The 20,916-nt window shown below is 46.4% G+C and overlaps 1 protein-coding gene across 1 annotated transcript in view; it reads left to right on the top strand.

The window, feature by feature from the left end:
• Positions 1-1,912: 1,912 nt before the first annotated feature.
• The window catches only part of ALG9 (ALG9 alpha-1,2-mannosyltransferase), a 31,814-nt gene continuing 12,810 nt past the window's right edge, over positions 1,913-20,916 (top strand). Inside the window, exons 1-10 of the mRNA XM_029912919.1 lie at positions 1,913-1,997; positions 2,201-2,335; positions 3,565-3,635; positions 4,771-4,859; positions 6,077-6,212; positions 6,775-6,862; positions 7,786-7,891; positions 15,121-15,243; positions 17,528-17,682; positions 20,404-20,533. Coding sequence (XP_029768779.1) covers positions 2,201-2,335; positions 3,565-3,635; positions 4,771-4,859; positions 6,077-6,212; positions 6,775-6,862; positions 7,786-7,891; positions 15,121-15,243; positions 17,528-17,682; positions 20,404-20,533 — 1,033 coding nt within the window. The 5' untranslated portion in view covers positions 1,913-1,997. The remainder of the gene's footprint in view (positions 1,998-2,200; positions 2,336-3,564; positions 3,636-4,770; positions 4,860-6,076; positions 6,213-6,774; positions 6,863-7,785; positions 7,892-15,120; positions 15,244-17,527; positions 17,683-20,403; positions 20,534-20,916) is intronic.

The raw sequence follows: 20,916 nt of genomic DNA, 5'->3' as shown, positions 1-20,916 counted from the left end.
GGGCGCTCTCCCCCGCCTCCCGGTGCCCGTTGCAGGGAGCGGACCGGAGCCCGGCTGAGGTGAGCACAGAGCCTCCCGGGGCCGGCGGGGAGCGGCGCCTGCAGCCTGCGCCCGGGGCTGCCCGCACTAAGTATGGCGACGGGCGGCCTCAGCCCGCGCCTCCCGCGAGCAGCAGGGGGAGCCCGGCGCGCTGCTGCCCGAGCTAGGCATGGCGGCCAAAGGGACCCGGCAGCGGCCGCGGGGAGGCGGCGGGGACCCGGTCCGGCCGCGAGAGGAGGGGCCGGCCCCGGAGGAGGCCAAGGCGGAGTAGGTGCCACGCGGGCGGCCCGGCTGACTGCCCACGGGCGGCTGGGGGCAGGGGCCCGGCCGGGTAGGGGGCGCGCTGGGGGGGGGTTGTCCCCGCGGGGTGCAAGGGGCAGGCACCGGGCCGGGAGCCCAGCGCCCAGCCGCCCCCCCGGGCACGGGAACCCAGCCCCCTCCTTGGGCAGGGGAGCCCGGCCCCCTGGGGCTGGCATGGACCGGGGGCAGAGTGGACACCCTACCACCCCCCCCGGCGAGTGGGCTGCATATAGACGGCACACAGTAGCCTGATAAAGAAATCCTGACGGGACCCATGCAATGGTGCTGTAGCCGTGCTGGCCCCAGGATCTGAGAGAGACAGGTTGGGTGAGTTAATACATCCTGTTGGACCCAAATATTACCGCACCCACCGTGTCTCCCTATGAACGGACCTGACCGTCTCCAAAGCCTTGTGGGGTGGGTGGCCCTGGGTAGCCTGGGACTGGGGCATTAGCAAGGGCTTTGCTCGGTGAATGCACCAGGGCTCAGTTTCTGCGAGCAGAGCCTGGCATCTAGCTAGACTTGTTGAACATTGCAGGGTGGTTTCACCAGAGCCGCCTCTGATACCAGAGGGGACCCAATGGGTAGAAGTTAATCTGGCGTTCATTTGTTTGGACTATCCTTGACATAAAGGTGCTGAGATGCCACAATGGTGGGTGCGGTACAAGGACCCCCATAGAATGGATTCACTGACATCAAAACTAGGTTTGAGCTGTAGTAAGTATAACAGCAGTAATGAAAAATACAAAAAAAACCAACAGAGCCTTTGGCCATGTACATTTCCTCAGTATAGTTAGAAATGTAGCTGTATCACTTGGTGCCAGGGTGCCATCCAACCTCACAGCCTAGTAGGGCTGGGTCTGGTAAGCGGTGGGACGGGGATTCAAGGGGTGGAAGGATGGTCCAGTGATTAGGGCACTAGCCAGGGACTCTGGAGACCTGGGTGCAAGTCCCTGCTCTGCCACAGACTTCCTTGGGCAAGTCGCTTAGTTCCTCTGTGCCTCACCTCCACATCTGTAAAATGGTGGTAAGAACACTCTCCTGTTTGTTGTGGGGATAAATGTATTAAAGATTGTGAGTTGTTCAGATACAACAGCGGTGGGGCCACGTAAGTACATAAAATAGACTGAGGAAAATGTCTTTAAAGGGTCACTGGTTGGGTGAGGGTCAGTTAAAACAAGTAAATGTCTAAGAAGTGACATTAATTAGATGTGTAAATGGATAAACCAACTTGAATTTAAATGTAATGAACAGGATGCCTATCATGCCCTGAGCAGAAGGATCTGAAAGGAGGATGCAAAGAGCTGTAGACTTAGATTCGCTCAGTGTGTGTTTTAAGGATACTGAAGAGGGAGTACAGACATATTCATTGCTTCCCAGAGTGTCTTAACTCTTTCTGTGTGGATTTCCCAGTTTCTTGGGTTCTTTGCCCTGTGTCATCTTGCTGCTCTTAATCCTGTTACCTTATATCATCCACTCCAATAAGTCCTTGTGACACTAGTTCTTTGCTCTTGATTAGGCCATCCGGGAACAAGGCGGGTCAGGTCTGGGCCCCTGAAGGATCCACAGCTTTCAAGTGTCTAATCTCAGCTCGGTTCTGCGCTGCCCTCTTGAGTAACATCTCCGATTGTGATGAGACGTTTAACTACTGGGAACCGGTGAGTGGCTTCTTCTCCTTAGTACAGGAATTTGAGGCTTTGTAATTGGTCTGCTCAGATTCTTGATATGGATTTGCCTACAGCTGCCTCATGCTGATCTGTGCCCTCAACATATCAATCTTTTTATGCTATTGTTTGCTAATGGCTAAAGCAAAAATGTGTCCTCTTTTTAACCTGTATTTTTTTTTAAATGGGATTTGTAGATGCACTACCTCGTCTATGGGAAAGGGTTCCAGACATGGGAATACTCTCCAGTCTATGCCATTCGCTCCTATGCTTATCTGTGGCTTCATGCCTTGCCAGCCTTATTCCATGCTCGAGTTCTACGGACAAATAAGGTAAATCATTTGTGTCGGAGCTTTGCTTGTGAGAAATCATCTGGCCTTTCGTCTGTATCAAAGAAAGCAACTGTTTGACACAAAGGGCATTGGAATTCTTAATTAGCGTGCTTGTGCATGCACAGGGGTGTCTAAATGGGTGCAGAAGAAGTATGGTTAGTAGGGTTCATGAACCAAAGGCAGGCTAGAAACTGTTTGAAAGGTGCCTCTTGAAAGTAGCCATGTATTCAGGCTAGGACATAAAGACTTTGACATAAAGACTGTTTTTCAAAGCAGTCTAAGGCAGGGGTTCTCAAACTTGGGGTTGAGACCCCTGAAGCGGTTGTGAGATTATTACATGGGGAGTCGTGAGTTGTCAGCCTCACCCCCAAACCCCGCTTTGCCTCCAGCATTTATAATGGTGTTATACATTAAAAATGCTTTTTTATATATTTAAGGGGGGTCGCACTCAGAGGCTTGCTATGTGAAAGGGGTCACCAGTACAAAAGTTTGAGAACCACTGGTCTAAGAGAACCATAGTCTCAAACCTGCTGTTAAGCTTCCTGGAAGATATGTAGCTGATTTCACTTGTATGCTCTGGAAATTTCATCCAGTAGTGCTTTTGCAATGTTTTTTTTTTTTTTAATGGTTTCATTTTTAAAATCAAAATATAAATGTCAGTATGCTGCACTTCTCGCATAACACATTATAACATGTAGATCTGAGAAAGTGAAAAAGAAGCATTTAAAAAAAACATGTTGCTTGGGTACTTATCTGCCACACTGTGTATAGCGCCACCCCTTAGTACCGAGATGCTCTTGTGTGCGTGCGTGATCGCTGGATAAGATAGAGCAGATGGATATTTGGGATAATTTCCCTTTGTAATGTTGCAGTTAAGGCTTCGGTTCTCAAGACTTGAAAGAGGAAAGGGCAGGTTAGCCCAGGGTCCCGTTCCATGGAGTCATTTCTTTTTCACCATTTTGCCATAAAGGACTTGGTGTCAAAGGGCCAGATCCTGTGTCTTTCAAATCAGTGGGAACTTTGCCATTGATATCAGTGGGTGTGGGATCAGGCACCACATTGAGTGGACTTTGGCTCCATCATTTAACAAGTAGATCTTGTGGGGTTCTCACCATGGCAGTAGTTATTCCATCTTATATTAGCCATTCACATTTTTGCTCCACGGTTTACCAGCAGGCACTTCAGTTCCATTTATACATTCCGTTTCTGACTCTGAATGTTTCTCCTAGGTTCTCGTCTTTTATTTCCTGCGATGTCTCTTGGCCTTCTTGAGTTGCATTTGTGAGCTTTACTTTTATAAGTGAGTAGATGAAGCTATTTGCTCAGTGAATAGCCCAGTGTGAACAACAGGGATGGTTATTGCCACTGACAATGAGGGCTGAAAATATACCCACAAACCCATATAAAAACGTCTTATGTGGATTATAGTGCTTCACATTGAAATCTGTCAAAATACGTATCCAGCAAAGATTCATAGGGAAACATTGGTTAGAATCCTGCCACTGTGGCCAAATTCTGCTCTGAGGTCCACTGAGTAAGTCTTAACTCTGGCATTTGGCTCAGGCTCTGTGCACAGCGTTCCCACTGACATCAGCAGAATTGTCAGAGCTGAGTTGTACTGGGTGTGTCGAAGAGGGGAAACAGCGGACTTCATTTTATGTAGGTGATTTCAGCTGGGATGCACTGGAAAGCTTCAAAATTCAGAATCACCCCCAAGTTCTCTGTCTCCTGGCTCTGTTGATCCCAGCTGAGGGGTAACTCCAGTGGAGTTTGCAGCTCCATAAAGCAGTAGCCTGAACATGCAATTAGCTGGTCCAAGTGGGAAGTCTTAGCCTGCCACTTCTTTTCGAGCCATCGTTGTCCCACTTTGCATCTCCATTGGCAGCAGCCATGAGATGGCATTGATCCTGATTCTGGGAAGCAAACTGCAGCGTTTGGTATGGTGCTACTGGTGGCCAGCTACTGTGACTGGTAAAACAGAGGCCTGGTGTACTCTGGAATAGCAATTATGGCGTAGCTGCACTCCCTTAGTGCAGACACTATGTACACTGGTGAAGCCCACGTGGAGACAGAATACTGAACTCAATGGGGCCACAAGTCTGACCAAGTCTGGCAATTCCTATCTTCTTATGATTCGCACAAGTGCAACTTACCCTGGTGCCTACCGTCTCTACAGTAGTGGTTTGCACTGGCGTAGCTATGCATGGGGCTGAAATCCAAGTGTAGATGGGTTCAGAGTATCCATTCTTCCTCTGTCCATTTGTCTCCAGGGGCTGAGGAGTGAGAGCCCTCCAGCTCGGGGTTCCCAAGAGCTGCTTTCAGCCTTGCATGCAGTAGCTGTTGATTTGTGCAGAGTGTTTTTTTTTTTTTTTTTTCTTTTGTGCACAGAAGATGTTTCCATGGTGCTGTGTCTGATATTCTCTCTGCTTCCCTAGGGCCGTGTGTAAGAAATTTGGGCTGCATGTGAGCCGGCTGATGTTGGCCTTCTTAGTTCTCAGCACTGGGATGTTTTGCTCAGCTGCAGGTAGGCTTGCTCAGCAGCAGGTGCAGGAGTGACCCACTCTCAGGAATGCCTTGGTGGGTCCGGAGGGGAAAACCTCAACTGTAGTTTTTTTTTTAAAGCATTACCTTAAAATGTTCCCATAACTCAATGCCCAGTGCTTGACATGGATAATCCATTGCTCTCCTGCTTCAGACATTTCTAATGGGAAACCTGGCCAGAGAGCAGCTGTTGTCCCAGATGTGTACCACTCCTTTCCTTTATCTTCCTCCTCCCTGGCTGTATTTGTTTCTGCTGCAGTCCCCAGTCTCAGTGAGCCATGCCTTTCAAACCTCTTTGCTCTCAAACTGGGTCTTAGTCATTCTGGGACTATTTTCCTTAAGTGTTTTTGAAATTTCCACGTGGGCCTGTGGCCCAGTTTTAACCAGGGGGAGAAAAGGTGTTATCTTGCAGTAGGCTGGCATTATAATGTGCCTTAATGTACCCCCACCATTTAAATGGTCTCTGCCAAGCCAGCCATTGCAACCCAGGTTTGTAAAATGCCTGGGGTGGGTATTGTGTGCATGTGAAGGGACATTTTGTGCGAAGGTGGCAATTGAAAGTCATTTCGAGCAATGGCTTCTTGCACTTGGTGCTGACGTGGCCTCAGAAGGAGGGGAGGCGTGACAGCCAGATGATGTCTGAGATCTATTCTGCACTGCCTTTGTTTACGATGACGGCTAGAAGGCCCTTTCCAGCACTATTCGTGTAGTTCTCATTCATTCCCTGTTCATTTCCCCATATTCCGACTTGGTTTCTCGAGGCCCGTGCCCAGTCCATCCCAATCTCCATTTGCCCTGTGAGCAAGTTCATATTGTCCTTCCGATTAAGAAAGGACACAGATAATAGAGCAAGTGTTATGGGTAATCCTATATCTGCAAATGCTGGTGGTCTGGCTGGGCTGCCACTGTGGAATGTGGAAGGTTATGAGCAAAGGGACCTTAGTACTTGGAGGAAATATTTCTGGTCTTAATCTTGGCAGAATAGAGTGAGAAGGCGCTTAACTGGAGGACTTCCGGTGTGAAATCTTGGCTCCGTTGAAATCAGTGGGAATTTTGCCATTGGCTTCAGTGTGGCCAGGATTTCATTCCCAGTGTTTATAGCAGACTGTACTCTGCCTGTTACAGAGCCTTAAGTTGACCCTATGCAGTATTTTACCTACGTGAAAGTTTAGCTGACCCCTTCCTTTCTTTGCTTTGTAGCCTTCCTCCCCAGCAGTTTCTGTATGTACACCACAGTGGTTGCCATGACGGGCTGGTATATGGATAAGACCTCTATAGCCGTGCTGGGCGTGGCAGCTGGAGCCATCGTGGGTTGGCCTTTCAGTGCAGCTCTTGGGTAAGGAGAGAAAAGCTCAGAGGCCTGACAGAGGTTCTGTGCTTTTCAAAGCTGAGTGCTCAGTTGTCTGGCTGGGAGGCTGTGGCACCATTAGGAAAACCCTGCATCCATGTGGTACATGTTATTCAGAGTCTAGGTGGTGTTTGTATAACCCACATGCTCTCAGAATAGTGCTGGGGTGGTATCTGGGGCACATACAGAGGTTTAATGTGCTTGCTATGGACTCGGCTAACACAGCTGGGGTTTTTAGCTTAGGAATCAAGGATTGCGCTTTAATATCCAGAGGTCTCAGGTTTGATCCCTGCTGCTGACAATCCATTCAGAGGTGTCTTGTTAGATTTGCTGAAATAGTCCCCTCGAAAAAAGGAACAGTTTGATGGACTGGCAGGGAAGTCAGTTCCTGGCTTGAGACTAATGGGAGAGAGTCCGTCGTTCCCTCCCTCTCCCCCATTAACTGTCTTCCTAGGCCTGGGGGGAGGAGGGGGTAAGGATTCTCAAGGTGAGGCAGGTGGGTGATTATTGGATTGAAAAGGGTCCCTGATGCAGATGTTGTCTTTTCCAGGCTACCTATTGCCATTGACTTGCTGATAATAAAGCGGAGGTGGAAGAGCTTCCTGAACTGGTGTCTGGTGGCCCTGATCCTGTTTCTGGTAAGTTCCTGTAATAAAGCCCAATGGAGGAGCTGGGCTGGGGTTGTAACAGAGCCAGGGCTCATTTGCAGGGAGAGCCCTTTCAGAGGACTTGCCCAGTGTCTGCTGAGGTTCTTATTAACAAGAATCTCCCTGAGCTCAATATCCTCACCCTCTGCTCCTAAGCACATCTCTGTTCCTGGCTCACTCCCCTCGTTCTTACAGGTGATTTCAAAGGCCGAGAAGTTGTGTAGCTTCCATGCAATGATCCCCTCACCCTGCCTCTCTGCAGAGGACTGACCTCCCTTTGCTGCTCCCAGAGGGCTTTTAGTCTCTGCTTGTTGTTCCTCCAGTCTCTAGCTGAATCAGTCTTAATCAGAACTTGAAAGTCAGTCTCTAGTACCTGTACAGAGGGTGTAGAGCGGGGGCATCCTGCCAGGTATGGTACTTGTTACCTGATTCGCAGAGGGATGGACAAAACACGTATCCCGCTGCCCAAAGCAGCACATGCCAATGCTGGCTGCTGCTGCTGAATGCTCTGCCCTAAAGGCTGATTTGGTTAATGAGATGCTGCTCAAAGCCTTTGCCATTCACTGTCCAGTCTCAGAGGGGTAAGGGGCTTAGGAACCAAACTCCCCTTTTGCACTCAGCATCTCCAGTTCATTGCTGCATGATGAATGCAATCTGGTGTGGACTCTAAACCCTTTATACTCCTGGAAGAAGCTGCAGCACCGAATAGCCGTGCCTGTCTTGCAGGGGCCCTGTCAGTTAGAGCCAGGCATCATATACCTATCGTTTGTGCAGCATGGGGGCTGGGAGGCTGTTTATTCCCTGGCACAAATATGGAAGTTTGGCAGTGACACTACACTGGGCAGCCCCTCATTGATTTGGAATTTCTGGCCAAAGCTGCCAGTGCTACATGAATTTTAAATGCTTTCTTCCAGGTTCCCCTTGTGATTGTTGACAGCTATTACTATGGGAAGCTGGTAATCACTCCTCTCAACATTGTTTTATACAATGTCTTCACACCTCACGGACCCGATCTTTACGGTGAGTGCGTTATAACAAAATATCGGGGTGTGCTGTGAGGGCTCATTTGATGCAGTTAAGCAAGCTCGCCAGTGAGGCAGTTCCTGTCTATTGCCACTGGATGTCTCTCTTGAGTCAGGAATACCACCTGCATTTTTATATTTCCTGTTTGTTTTGCTGAATTCTAAGCTAAGTTGCTTTGGATGAGTTTCTAGCTTTGAAGTTCTGGTGCACCACAAAGACATCACGGGATGTCTCAGCAATCTACGCTTCACAGCAGAGAACTCTTAGCAGCAAACCTGTTTGAGATCCAATGTGACTACATCGTATTTCATTTGTGCCCAATTTTGTAAATTTCAGATTCTCCCCAAGGTACAGTTCTGTTTTCCTCCACATGTTTTATAAGCGTTATTCAAAGTGGTTGTTTGTACCAAAGAGCTGTGTGACTCATTATCTGTCTGAGTAATGTTGGTTACACTCTTAAACCAAAGCAAGAGAGTGCTGCGTGAGTCTGTTTGTCAGCTTTAATCCTGTTTGTGGCTGTTTCGGTCTCATCCAGACAGGGTGCGGAGTCCGTCTGGCATGTAACTGAGAGCACAGCCCCTGAGCCCTTTCGCTTCTCATCAGTTCTTCACAGACTCTGTGTCTTGGGGATCTCCTTGCTTCTGTGACAATGCATGGTCTGAGCTTTGCTGACATGCAGCAGAAGAGAGGTTACCAGAAGGGCATTTGCAGGAATCTGGAGAAAGATAAAGGTTAATTAATTCTGCATGTTGCTGTTTGTTATGACAGTCTTGCTGGAGTTAGGATGGGCTTTGGCTTTGTATGAGTTACTCTTGATCTCTGTTCGTTTCTCTCAGACATATGAATTGGGGTGAAAAATTGCTCCTGACAAGTGGCAGACATTGACTCTGGAAGGGGAGCAATAATAATGTTTAGCCCAATATAGCTCTTCATGGAGCTTATAACACCTTTCCCCACCTATTTCCTTTGAGGTTGGTACTGTAAGAATCCAGATCAGAAAGCTGAGGCACAGAATAGGGAAAGTGATTTGCCCAAGATCGCAAAGGAAGTTAGTGGCAGAGACAGGATTAGGATTTCGTTCAGGTGATAAAAATTCAAAACGGATCAAAGCAAATTTTTTCACACCAGGTGCGATTAGTCTGTGGAACTGAATGACCCAGGAGGTTCCTGAGGCCTAATAGCTTAGCACAATTCAAAAAGGGATTGGACATCAAGAACATCCCGAGTTGTCATAATTAAAGATAACAAAAAATTTGGAAGGGTAATAAAACTTTCTGCATCAGGTTTTAGGCTGATCTCTATTTGAGACCTAATTGGGGCCTGGGGCAGATTACCCCACACTTGCCTACCAAGGGGTTCTTACACATTCCTCTGAAGCATCTGGTGCTAACCACTGTCAGAGACAGGATACTGTGCTAGATGGATGTGGGATTTGAGCCAGTCTGGCAATTCCTAGGTTCCTCAGAAGGGGGCTCCTGGCTCCCAGCTGACCTGGTGCTATTAGAAATGAAGGGAGAGCTTTTTGTGAGGGAGTTAAGATCAGTTCAAATGAGGGATCATTAAAGAGACTGCTTACAGGGCTGCAGTTAAATAGCCTGACTAGAGGAGACAGTGGGGTGTCTGAGGAAGCAGCGAGATCTCCTTGTTGCCCTTGTCATACAGATCCCACTGCACATCTGATATTGCTCGGGCCAGACTGCGGCAGTGAATAGTTTCTAATGCCATCTTTGCCTCTGGCAACTTCTGATGGGTCCCGGGAGTATCACTCAGATAGAAGGGCATTTCTGGGTGGGGCAGCCCGGTGATTGGTTTCTTAAGGTACAACAGGGCAAGTATTGCCAGGGACCTTGGTCTCTGCAATAACGATCTGAAATGTATTGCAGTGACTCCTGTGTAATGGAAACTTCAGACACTTTTGCTGATGGGGTTTGGTTTGGCCGGGCTCATCCTTGACCTTTCTGTGCTTGTGTGTGAGCTATTTCTGGTGTCCTCTGGGAACCAATCCATTCTAAAGTATTTGTGCACAGTGACACTCATATAACATCTTCATATGAATAAAAGAGCCTCAGTGAAATGTCTGCTTAATGCTGTGTGGCCAGGAGGCTGTATGCCATAATGCTATATGTTTAGAAAGCTTTATAATGTTTATTTGTAAGGAAAAGTCACGCCACGCAGGGAGATGAAAAGGCCAGGCAAGTTCTTTCGGCTTTGGAACGCTGTCCCAGCTTTCATGGGAACAGGATAAAAATCTACTGGGAGCTGATGAAGCACCAGGTTGCACCATCTTTAGTGCCAGGACTAAAGCGCGGTTCCTGGCCTATCATCCCCTGCATTCCCTTTGCTGATATCATTGGAGTCTCTCATGAGGTGGCTGGGCCTTTAAAGGCATGTCTACACTGCAGTTAAACACCCATGGCTGGCCTGTATCCGCTGACTCGGGCTCACAGGGCTTGGGCTGTAAATTTACAGTGTAGATGTTTGGGCTTGGGCTGGAGGGGTCCCAGAGCTTGGCCTCTAGCCTGAGCCTAGTGTCTCTGCTGCAGTTGTATACCCCCTGCTGCCTGAGCCCCGTGACCTGAGTCAGCTGACACGGGCCAGCTCCGGGTGTTTAATTGCAGTGTAGACATACCCTATGAGGGGTCTAGGTTCAGTTTCCTCAGACTCTGGTTTCCTCCCAGATTGTGTGATCACAGGCTACACCCCTTTAGTACATAGTACCTGAGGGAGAGGCTGTTACACTCTGGGTGGGGACAGATGACAGGGAACAGTGGTATCACCATTCTCTTCCCTTTAACCTGACTCCTGTTCTGCTTGGATTCTCATGCCACATCCATAAACGTGGTATCTGGACATGGTGGTATATCTTTCTTGCTTACAAGCTGGGATCCTGCAGGCAAGAAGAGCATTTTCTTTCCTTTTTCTAGATATTATTTCCCCCCCGATGTAGGCACTCACTGTAGTGAATATTCCACTGTCAGTTATCAGATTCCTATGTCCGTGGGGACAGTGGCTCATATGCAGGTATCACTGATCCGTATTCTCGAGGCTCTAAAAAGATGAGCAGTTGGAGAAAATCATTAGAACTATTAGCTGAGCAATAACGAGAACAATGAGAGTTATTCCTTCGTGCCCCTGGCCCTGTGGATTCGTCTGCTGAGCCCGTCCCATTTATGTGGGGAGCGTTGGTTGTGACTTGTAAGGCGGTTACACTTTGGAAGCATTTGAGGAATTCACTGGAGTTGCATCTGTTTGTACAGCACCTAGCACAATGGGATCGTGGTCTTCGGCTAGGATTCCTCGGTGCTACTGGAGTATAAATTAATAAGAACTACCTATTTTATCTGGCTCGTTGAGTTTAAAGGTTGTAATGGCCCCTGAAGTAGAACACAAGGCTAAATATCTTCTGGCTCTGGGATGCTTAGTAATCACTCTTGTGGGTTCTCCTTATATGCAGCCTGCTACATCAGTGGGCCCTACTGTAAATACTGCACTGTTCTTTTTCTACCACTTGCAGTCGCTTTTCTCTCTTAATCCACCACTGATAAACTGGACGTGGCACAATGAGTCCATATGATTTGCATGGTTTATTCTTCTGTTTCTGCTTGAATGACTTGGGAGATCCCTTCCAGTCCTTTGTCTTACGAATGTCACACTGGGGAAGCTTATTCCTACTGTTCTGTGGAAGGATAGTTCCCCCATCCCCGAAGAACACCAACAGAGGCAGGATTTCTCCTTGTGTGTGGTGTTCTTTTCATTGCTGTCGTGTCTCAAGTCACCTTGTGCCTTTGTGAATGACAAAAATAAAGGCATTTTGCACTGGGAGGCAGAGAGACTGAATGTCTCTGAACGCGTGAGTCAACACAGCCACCATGCCTCAAGCTTGTATTTTTTACATAAAATCTTGCGTCAGCGGGTCACTTAACTAGCCCGTGTGACGCATTATTCCTGCCTGATTTGGCTTTTTTTTCTGAGCCACAGCAGTAAATGTGCCCTTGGACAAGGAGAAAAGGCTCCAGCTCTTAGTCCTTAAGAGGCAGTTCAGTCACGCTGCGGCAAACTTAGGGAAAGGGCCTCTGCATCAAAGCACTGCTCCAGGCCATTTGTCTTCTGCGTTGTCATTGGAGTCTGTCATGAGGTGGCCGTGCCTTTCTAAGAGGAGTCTAGGCCCAGCTCTCATCTGACCCTGGTTTCCCCCCAAATCCTGTGACTGTGGGCTAAAGCAAGGCCTGGTGGGAAGGGAAAAACAGGATGTAATAGGCAGGTCCTGTCCTCCCCAGGTATGGGGAGAGACCTGAATAGAACAGGGCATCTCTCCATTGGAAATAGCTACAGGTGGCTGTTAGCCTTCCCTGGGCCATTGCCTGAAAAAAACTAACAACTGCCTGAACCCCTGTGACCTAGAGGAAGAAATTGTGAACCCTGAGTGTGAGGGCTAACATTGCCCTGGTCCTGGCCGGTGGGCTGTGAACACCTAAAAGACGGTTCATAGGTTCTGGTACAGATGGATCAATTAAGCTAGAGGGGAAGGCATGGACAGGTGGACTGGGTTTCCTCGGAGATAGTGTGTGTGCTAAAGAGGGTTATTAAAGCAGATACCAGGAGGGGAGACTGCTGCAATGTTGGCCAATGATATGCTAGGACACTGGAGAGGCACACAACCCCCTTGCAGAGAAGAGGTGTGTTTCGAGAGGGGCTTTCCTCCCACCCTGCTTGCCCATGCCCCTGGCACTCCATCCAACATTGAAGTAGCAGCCCTGTGTTTGGTATGTCACAACTCCTTCCACATCAGCATTGCTACTGCAGTACAGAGTCCAGTAGCCGACGGGCTGGGAAGAAACTGAACCCTTGTTTACATACAGAGTTCTCCCACAGGGAGTCCATTCACCACTCTGAGTATACTGAATATTTCTTCTTCCCACGTTTTCTAAATTTCCCCCTGAAATCTGAGAGTTTCCTTTTAAGATTCCCTCTCACAAGGTGTAATCATTTCAGTTAATTAATACCTAGCTCCTATATATCTCTTTTCATCAGTAGATCGCAAAGTGCTTTACAAAGAAAGTAAATTGTTATCCCCATTTTACCTCTGGGGAAACTGAGGCACGTTGCAATGTGTTACCCGAATGTTAACTAACATGCTTCAGCTATAACCACAGTTCAGAGCAGTAGGACATAAGCAACACAGCTTAAGTCGTGTTCTTATACTGAGATTGGAAGCTCTTTGGGGCAGGGATTGTCTTTTTGTTCTGTGTCTGTACAGCTCCTAGCATAATGAGATCCTGGTCTTATGACTAGGGCTCCTAGGAGCTACAGTAATACAAATAATATTGTTTAAATTTAATTCCCCTCCATGTTATGGGCTTTTCTCTTACGTACATAGTTCTCAAATGTCCCTGATTTCCAAGGGGGAGCCACTCATTTTAGTCTCAAAGTTATCTACATTCTGCACACTTTTGGTTTCCCTTTCACTTTGGTTATTCAAAATTATAGACATCAGAAATAAAGAATCCTAAAACAGAGGTCATGGAAAGGGTTATTTACACTGGAGGAAGAAATCCCATAGCCATTGCAAATTTGCTGCATGGATAATTATTGTGTGTTCATCCTTTTGAGTCTTGGTCACATTCTGTGTCCCCTGTTTGGGCTTTGGCAGCAGGCTGAGAATTATACTCATCTGAGACTTTGAAGGTGATGATGTGGGTGGGTGGGGACTGAAGGTGAATTTCTGATAACCTTTCCCATTTAAAAAACAACAACACTACAGAACATTAATTTCATTTTGCTTCCAGTGCTGCCGTGCTAATGGATGTAGGATTCCCAAATAAAGTGAGTTGCTTGGGCTTTGCTTTGGTAACTCCTGCTCCTTGTTTCTGACATTGAGTTCAGCTTCTAGTCGTATTTAGTTGTACAAGCTGCAGAGGTGTCAGGCTTTCCTTGCTGCTTTTCAGTTGTCTGATTAATTTCAACACAGACCCTTTTTAAGTGGCTCTGATTGCAGGAAATTGCCACGGCGTGTGACACATGTCACAACAGTGCATTGATTAAAGCCCCCGCGTGTCATTTACTGACTGATTGCGCTAATCATACCAAGAAGGTGGCAAACGTGCAGAGAGGAACTGGCATTCCCCACTGGTCAGGATTTTAAGCATCTTGAATTAAGAGTACAAACGAATGACAGACTGGAATTTCTGTCACTTTGCATCCTTCGAAGCTTGCAACAACCAGTAGGAGGGGTTGAACTGTTTACTGAACAAATGTTTTTGTGTCCTATTCTTAAAGCTAAACTGTCGGAAAAACAAATTGACACCGGGAAACTTTAGCGACTGAAGATGTATGTAACTAGCAGGTAGATGAACTTTACAGCAGGTGTCCCGGGTGGATAAAGTGTGAATGCAAGCTCTTGTTTGTTTGAAATAAGTTTTATAGCTCTGGCGGCCTGTGAGACAGCATCGCTCCCGACAGTAACAGTCTCTTAACATCCAGGGCTTCTGTGGCTGCCTCTCACTTGAGAAGCTTCTATGCTGCAGTGGGTGCTGGTTTGGAGAAGCAGAATCTCTTGACGTTGTCCGTTTTAGTTGCCACTTTCTCATCGCATAGGCTTTCAGAATGGGATGGTGGCTGTCCTGCATCACGGCACACTGCCGTGCATTTGCATTTTGAGAGGCACCCATTCTTTGGGGGCTGATCGTTAGAATGTCCCATGGATTCATGAACAGCAGGCAGTGGGTATAACATTGAGGCTTAACCGTTAATAAGGGGAAAGGAAGAGACAGTATGTTGTGTATGTGTTTTCAGTTAATCCCCAAAGGTAAAAGCAATGAAGTTACTTGCATGGAGACAGCGATGTAATACTTGACACTCTAGCACCTTCAAATCACTATTGACTAATCCACCCGGCATCATTATCCCATTTTATAGCTGTGGAAAGAAAGGTGGAAGTGACTTAGGAAGTCACACAGTAAATCAGTGGCAAAGCTAGGGTTAGAACCCAGGAGCTGCTCAAATCGGATTCATGCTCATTCCTCTAGGCCACACTGGTTCTCTTACTGTAAGATGCTCCTCACCCCATTCTTTGGTTTCAGCTCCATGGGGTATAGAGAGAATCGATCTCTGAAGCTGCTGATCACTGATCATGGTCAGGCAGAGAGAGAATGGGGCTGCCGTAACATCTAGTCCTTTTAGGCACTCACGCTAATTATCTTTTGTTTCTCTCCCCTCCTCCCCCACAGGTACTGAGCCCTGGTCCTTCTATTTTATTAATGGTTTCCTGAACTTCAACGTGGCGTTTGCCTTGGCCCTGCTTGCCCTGCCGCTGACCTCCCTCATGGAATGTCTGCTACAGAAATTTCACGGTGAGTGCTGCGGTCTTTGAGAGCTGAGCTCCAGCAGCACATGTCTCCCAGATCCTTGAAAATTAGGAGAGAGCTTATTTGCTGTATATGCAGCTTTTCTTTCTTGGAAGCAAAATCAGGGTCAGGGAACTCTTTACAAAAACACAGCCTGGTTCCAGGAGCTCATTATTTGCACTGCACTATTTACCCTACAATGGGTGCAGGCTGGAGACAGAGGCTGCAAATGACACCTGAGCTCACAGTAGCATCCAGCAAGGGACGGAACACGGTCATGACTCTTTAAGGATGATCCTTTCATTCCCCGTGCCTCCCTCTCCTCTGAAGAGCATTGTGCTGTCAAGGCTGAAGTACGCCGAGTAAGTATGACAAATTGTACAACCGCACACTCTTCAGCCACAGATGCAAATGCTATAGAAATAACCCTGACAGAAATTTTAGGGGAAAAAAAATACTCATAGTTATCTCCATCTTATCTTCGATTGGAAGTGTCAGCCCTCAGTTCTCTACACTTTTTTTTTTACTGTTGTTTTAAATGCAACTGCCAGGACATTTCAGAAGAGAGCTTTGAGAGAACAGGGTTGGGGTTTTTTTGGATCTAGTTTGGATTTTTCGGGTTGTTATTTCTTCATAAACCATTCTAATCCCTACAAGCTACCCCTTTCCCTTGATGCTGCCCATATGGAGCATGATCTTGCAAGAAGTTGAGTAGTGAGCACTTGTATAATTTGTTGAAGGCACTCTGCACCTTTCAGGATTGAGCCCACGTAGGGCAGATTTCTAAAAAACTTCTTCCTGAATTAGGAAGTCTCTTGCACTTTAATGTACCATTTCACAGCTATGCCATTGAAATGATAGTTTTTCCTTGAAATACTTGAATATTTACCTTCATAAGGGAACAAATGAGGCTTAAATTCTCAGTCCTATTACATATCTCTGCTCTAAGGGCTAGTAGGGGTGGCCATAAATTTTATTGTAGCCCAAAATACGGCATGTCAAGTGCTGCTGCTACAAAATTATACAATTAAATCCCATTTTGGTAGATTTTAGATTCATAGATGTTAAGGCCAGAAGGGACCATTATGATAGTCTGACATCTGACTTTCAAAGTGATCACTTTCAAAGTGAACACTTCATAAATTACACTGTGAAAAAACAAAACGTTGTCCAGTTCATACTGGGTTTCTCTTAAATCGAAGGATGTCAGTTTAACTCATGCAGTTTGGCAAGATGCTCTTCTAAAATACCAGGGTGGCGGGGGAGTGGAAGAAGAAAAAACCCAGTGGTTGCATCTTCCCCTGGCTGCTGCTAGCACATTTTTCCCAAGGATGGACACATGGTAAATTTTAGGGGCAGATAGCAGCATTGTGATCAGCGTCTCCTGTTAGGATTCTGGTTATGTATGGAATTCTGTTAAGAAATGGCATTGTAATATATCTTCCTAAAAGCATACACTAGAGGGTGCTGTTGTGTCTGTTCCTTGAATGTGGCTGACATACTGTCAGAAACCAGTAAAAGCTCAGTTGGAGATCCTATAAATGCAGGTTTCCTGCTGCTCACCTAACACTTGTGTACCTAACAGCAGAAGCCATTTTTCTGAGTGCTTTGTTCTTATTGTCTGTGAAATGCCTCTATGCTTATTTGTTTAACACTACAGCTTTTGGAGGGGTGGGGTGAGAGGATTTAAAATTGCATTGAGCAATCTCGTCAGACTAAAATTCAGGGTAATTATTGTTATTTTTGAATTAATTTCTTCCTGTTTTACACACACACAAGTTACTTGAGAGATCTTACATGCACTGTTATTTTTGTAATGAAGCAACAAGGGTTTTGGAAATACAAGTACCTAAACAACCACTTCAATTAGGAATATAAGCTTCATAGGACTCTATCTCTGATCCCTGGATGCGCTAGTATAGTACAACAAAACAAATATCAGGAATTTTTGATTTCCTGTTCAGAAGCTTCAGGTCATGATGGATTTTTGTCTTTTTTTCCTGGGATTAGTTATAGGCTCGTTATCCAGATCCTGCTTCTTGTTTTGGGCTCTGGCTTCCCTGCATTCTGGGACCTTTAGGGCATCTGAAGCCTACAGAAATGCACTAAGCAAGCTTTACTCCTGACTGATTTCTTGCTATTTTGGCTATGATATGGAGAGTGGAAGTGCTGCTTGGGATTGAATAGTGAAACATTCCATTTGAGAGAGAGAATGAAAACTGAGGGAAAGCCCTTGTCTTTATTTCACTAGTCTCATGAGCCTTGATTCACTGGTTTATGCTTCTTTCAGTCCAGAATCTGGGTCGCCCATATTGGCTTACGCTAGCTCCTATGTACATCTGGATCCTGATTTTCTTCAGTCAACCCCACAAAGAGGAGAGGTTTCTGTTTCCCATATATCCTCTCATCTGTCTCTGTGGAGCTGTGGCTCTCTCTGCCCTTCAGGTGGGTTTCAGTGGGAAGTGCTGCGTTTTATAACCTGGTATCTAACGGGGGTTTAATTACCAGTTGACTTCTATATCATTGCTCCCGAAGGCTTGGAAACATCTGCAGAACATCTGCTGCTGCAACATAATCTGCAGTAATCTGCATAGTTCTGCAGTGCCCGTAGTGTAACTCCAAGAGCATGATGTGCAGTCAGCTGTTTCTGATTGTTAGCTAGCAGGGTTTGAGTTTTCAGAATGTGGCACATAGATTGATCATAAAGCCCTGGGATTGAAAAAACACAACCGTTCTAAAGTTAAAATGTGTATGTGTTTGCTGCTTTTACAAAGTAGCTGGCTAAACATAATCCTCCAGTTCTGGTTGATTGAGAACTTGTGCAGAATCATTCGATCCCCATAAAGCAGTGATGCAGGAGCAAAAATGTGGAGATTTCCCTCCCCAAATGGCATAAATGTATGAATAGAATGTGCTAATGATGTAAAAATCTTGGATTAGCCTGAACAGTAGGCTATGGATGTCAAGTGCTACCACCAAATATTAATATGCATGATGTTTCCTGAGTGTTCTGCGTTAGCACTGAAACATCTCAACGGCCCTTCATTAGAAATTCTCTCACATGGTGTGAGAACAACCCTGGCCCAATCTGGAAGTCAGTGGCCCAAATCTTCTGAAAGATTCATCATTTGATTCAATCCCAGACAAGCATCTCATGTGATCGCATTATAAAGCCATGAAATTTGATCTTTGTGGCTGGGCTATTCGGAAGTCCTTGTTGTAATCCAAGATTTTCACAATTCCCTTATTCAAAAGGAAAATGGTATTGTTTAGGCATTAGGAAATTGCTATTTTTAAAGAGCTAAAAAAGTGTTTAATAAATGTAGATTAAAACACTTTGTAGAGTAAAATGTTCCAGATCAGTAGAAGCTTTCACAGAGCTGAAATTATTCATTTCTTACCCACGAAAAATACATATGAATGAACATAAGAACGGCCATACTGGGTCAGACAAAAGGTCCATCTAGCCCAGTATCCTGTCTTCCGACAGTGGCCAATGCCAGGTGCCCCAGAGAGAATGAACAGAACAGGTAATCACCAAGTGATCCATCCCGTCGCCCATTCCCAGCTTCTGGCAAACAGAGGCTAGGGACACCATCCCTGCCCATCCTGGCTAACAGCTATTGATGGACCTCTCCTCCATGAATTTATCTAGTTCTTTTTTGCAGTCATTAGTCTCTATAGTAGACTCTTCCAGCTGCTCCCCTTGGCTCTGCCATTACCTCCCGTCCTGGTATACAATACCTCTTGCTGTTTCAGTCCCAGGCCCCACTCCCAGTACTGCTAACACATCTTCAGCTACTCCAGTGCTGGCCTCTTACCCAGCGCTGCCAATTCCCTGTAACCCCGACCTGCAGTATCCCTTGCTATTGCAGTCCCTGGCCCTTTATCCAGCCCTGCCAATGTCCCACAATCCTGACCTGCAGCACTCCCTGCTATTGCAATTCTTCCCACGCGCAAGCTCTGCTAATGTGCAATTCTTGAGCTACCTGCTCCCAGGATCAAGCCCTGTAATACTAGCAGTTCTATAGCCCTGGCTGAGGATTGCTATGTGCAGTAGGAAGGCCCCTGAGAATGCAGTGGTTTGGGACACCTGCCAAACATGGCTGCAGGATACTCTGGTGTGTATCTCTGTTCTGCATATTTTAACACCACTTGATTTACTTTCAGTATGTAGGAGCCATCTGAGAATTTAAACTGCTTCCCTGCTAACCATACAAGCTTGACAGTGAAATAACAATCCCACGGCTGCTATGAGATGAAAGCAAATGATGCAAGAGGAGTAGAGACCATTTTAGGACAGGAAGTGAATAATCCCTCCTGCGTGGGGGAGAGAGGGGAGGGGCAGAACTCGAGTGTGTTACATACTGTTTCTTTTGGGTCTGCCCAGAAGGACTTTTTAGGTCATCTATAGAAGAGCAGAAAAGCCCTTAGAGGGGTTAACAACAACAGAGAAGGTCAGGCAGGGCTATATTTAAACACTGCTGTAAATGCGCTGGTCCTGCACATCCCTGTACCTTATTTCAGGCTGTGGCTTGTTGTTCAGGCAGGTGCCCAAGTATTGTGTGACAGAAACCTGGAAATGGAACTTCTTTAAAGAGGGAGCCAGTCCAGATGGAGAAAGGAGAGACCCAGGGCCTGGGAGAAGGCCTGGCGAGAGGCACCCACAGAGAGCAGTAGTAGAAATCTCAGCTGGGACTGGTTTGGGGGAATTGCCAGGCGGGAGGCCTGGTTTGGAGAGGGCTGTGATGCCCAGTAAGGAAGAACTCCTGGAAAAGAGGGTTGAAAAGTATTTGTGATGAGTTCAGTTGAACAGTTCTTTAAATAAACCAAATTCCCAAGAAGGGGATGTGGTTGAAGCAAGTGAATCTCTAGGCATTTTTTTGAGGCGCCAAGTTTGAGAAACTGAGACCGCAGACACATTCTCTGACTGTGGAAGCTACGTCAGTTATAGAGGATTTATTAGAAAATGTTTTTTTTTTTTTAAATTTAGTTTCCAAAGAATTTAAGTTGATAGTGTCCCTTTAAATTAATCACATCTTGCATTCTATTTGGAACCCCTTGTTCTCCCCATTGCAGGTGGCTCTCTCCCCAGGGGCATTGGGCTGGATCTCTGTTCAGCTGCGTCATAGGTTTAATGACGTTAATACTTTTTTGTCCCCTCAGAAATGTTACCACTTCGCATTCCAGCGTTACCGTTTGGAGCACTACACAGTCTCCTCCAACTGGCTGGCTCTGGGGACGGTTTTTCTCTTTGGACTCTTGTCACTCTCGCGCTCTGTGGCTTTATTCAAAGGTTGGTGTTTTAGGATGGTCCTGTTCTTGAACCCAGACAGTTGCAAGAAAAGTCCAGAGGGCACTTCACAAAGAATTAGGGCTTGTTCTGTGCATAAAAGTTGTTCTACTTTAACCATACAATATAGTAATAGAGGTGCAATAACCCTCCACCTCAGGGGATAAGCTGTACCAGTATAAGGCACCGTTATTCCAGTGTAACGGTTTCCTCACTAGGGCTTGTACGGGTATAATTATATCAGAAAAAAAGAATCACACCCTAACCAACATAGTTATACCAGTATCCTATCTGTGTGTAGACCGGTGCTTACATATGTACTTATCCTTACACATGTGGGGCCATACTCTGGAGAGCACTTCAGCATGTAAAGTGTGTACTTAGGT

The sequence above is a fragment of the Terrapene carolina genome, unplaced genomic scaffold (genome assembly GCF_002925995.2).
Source record: "Terrapene carolina triunguis isolate 2854851 unplaced genomic scaffold, T_m_triunguis-2.0 Scaffold374, whole genome shotgun sequence".
Classification (NCBI taxonomy): Eukaryota; Metazoa; Chordata; order Testudines; family Emydidae; genus Terrapene; species Terrapene triunguis.
Note: the sequence above shows the minus strand (reverse complement) of the source record. Positions and strands in the feature narration are given on the sequence as shown.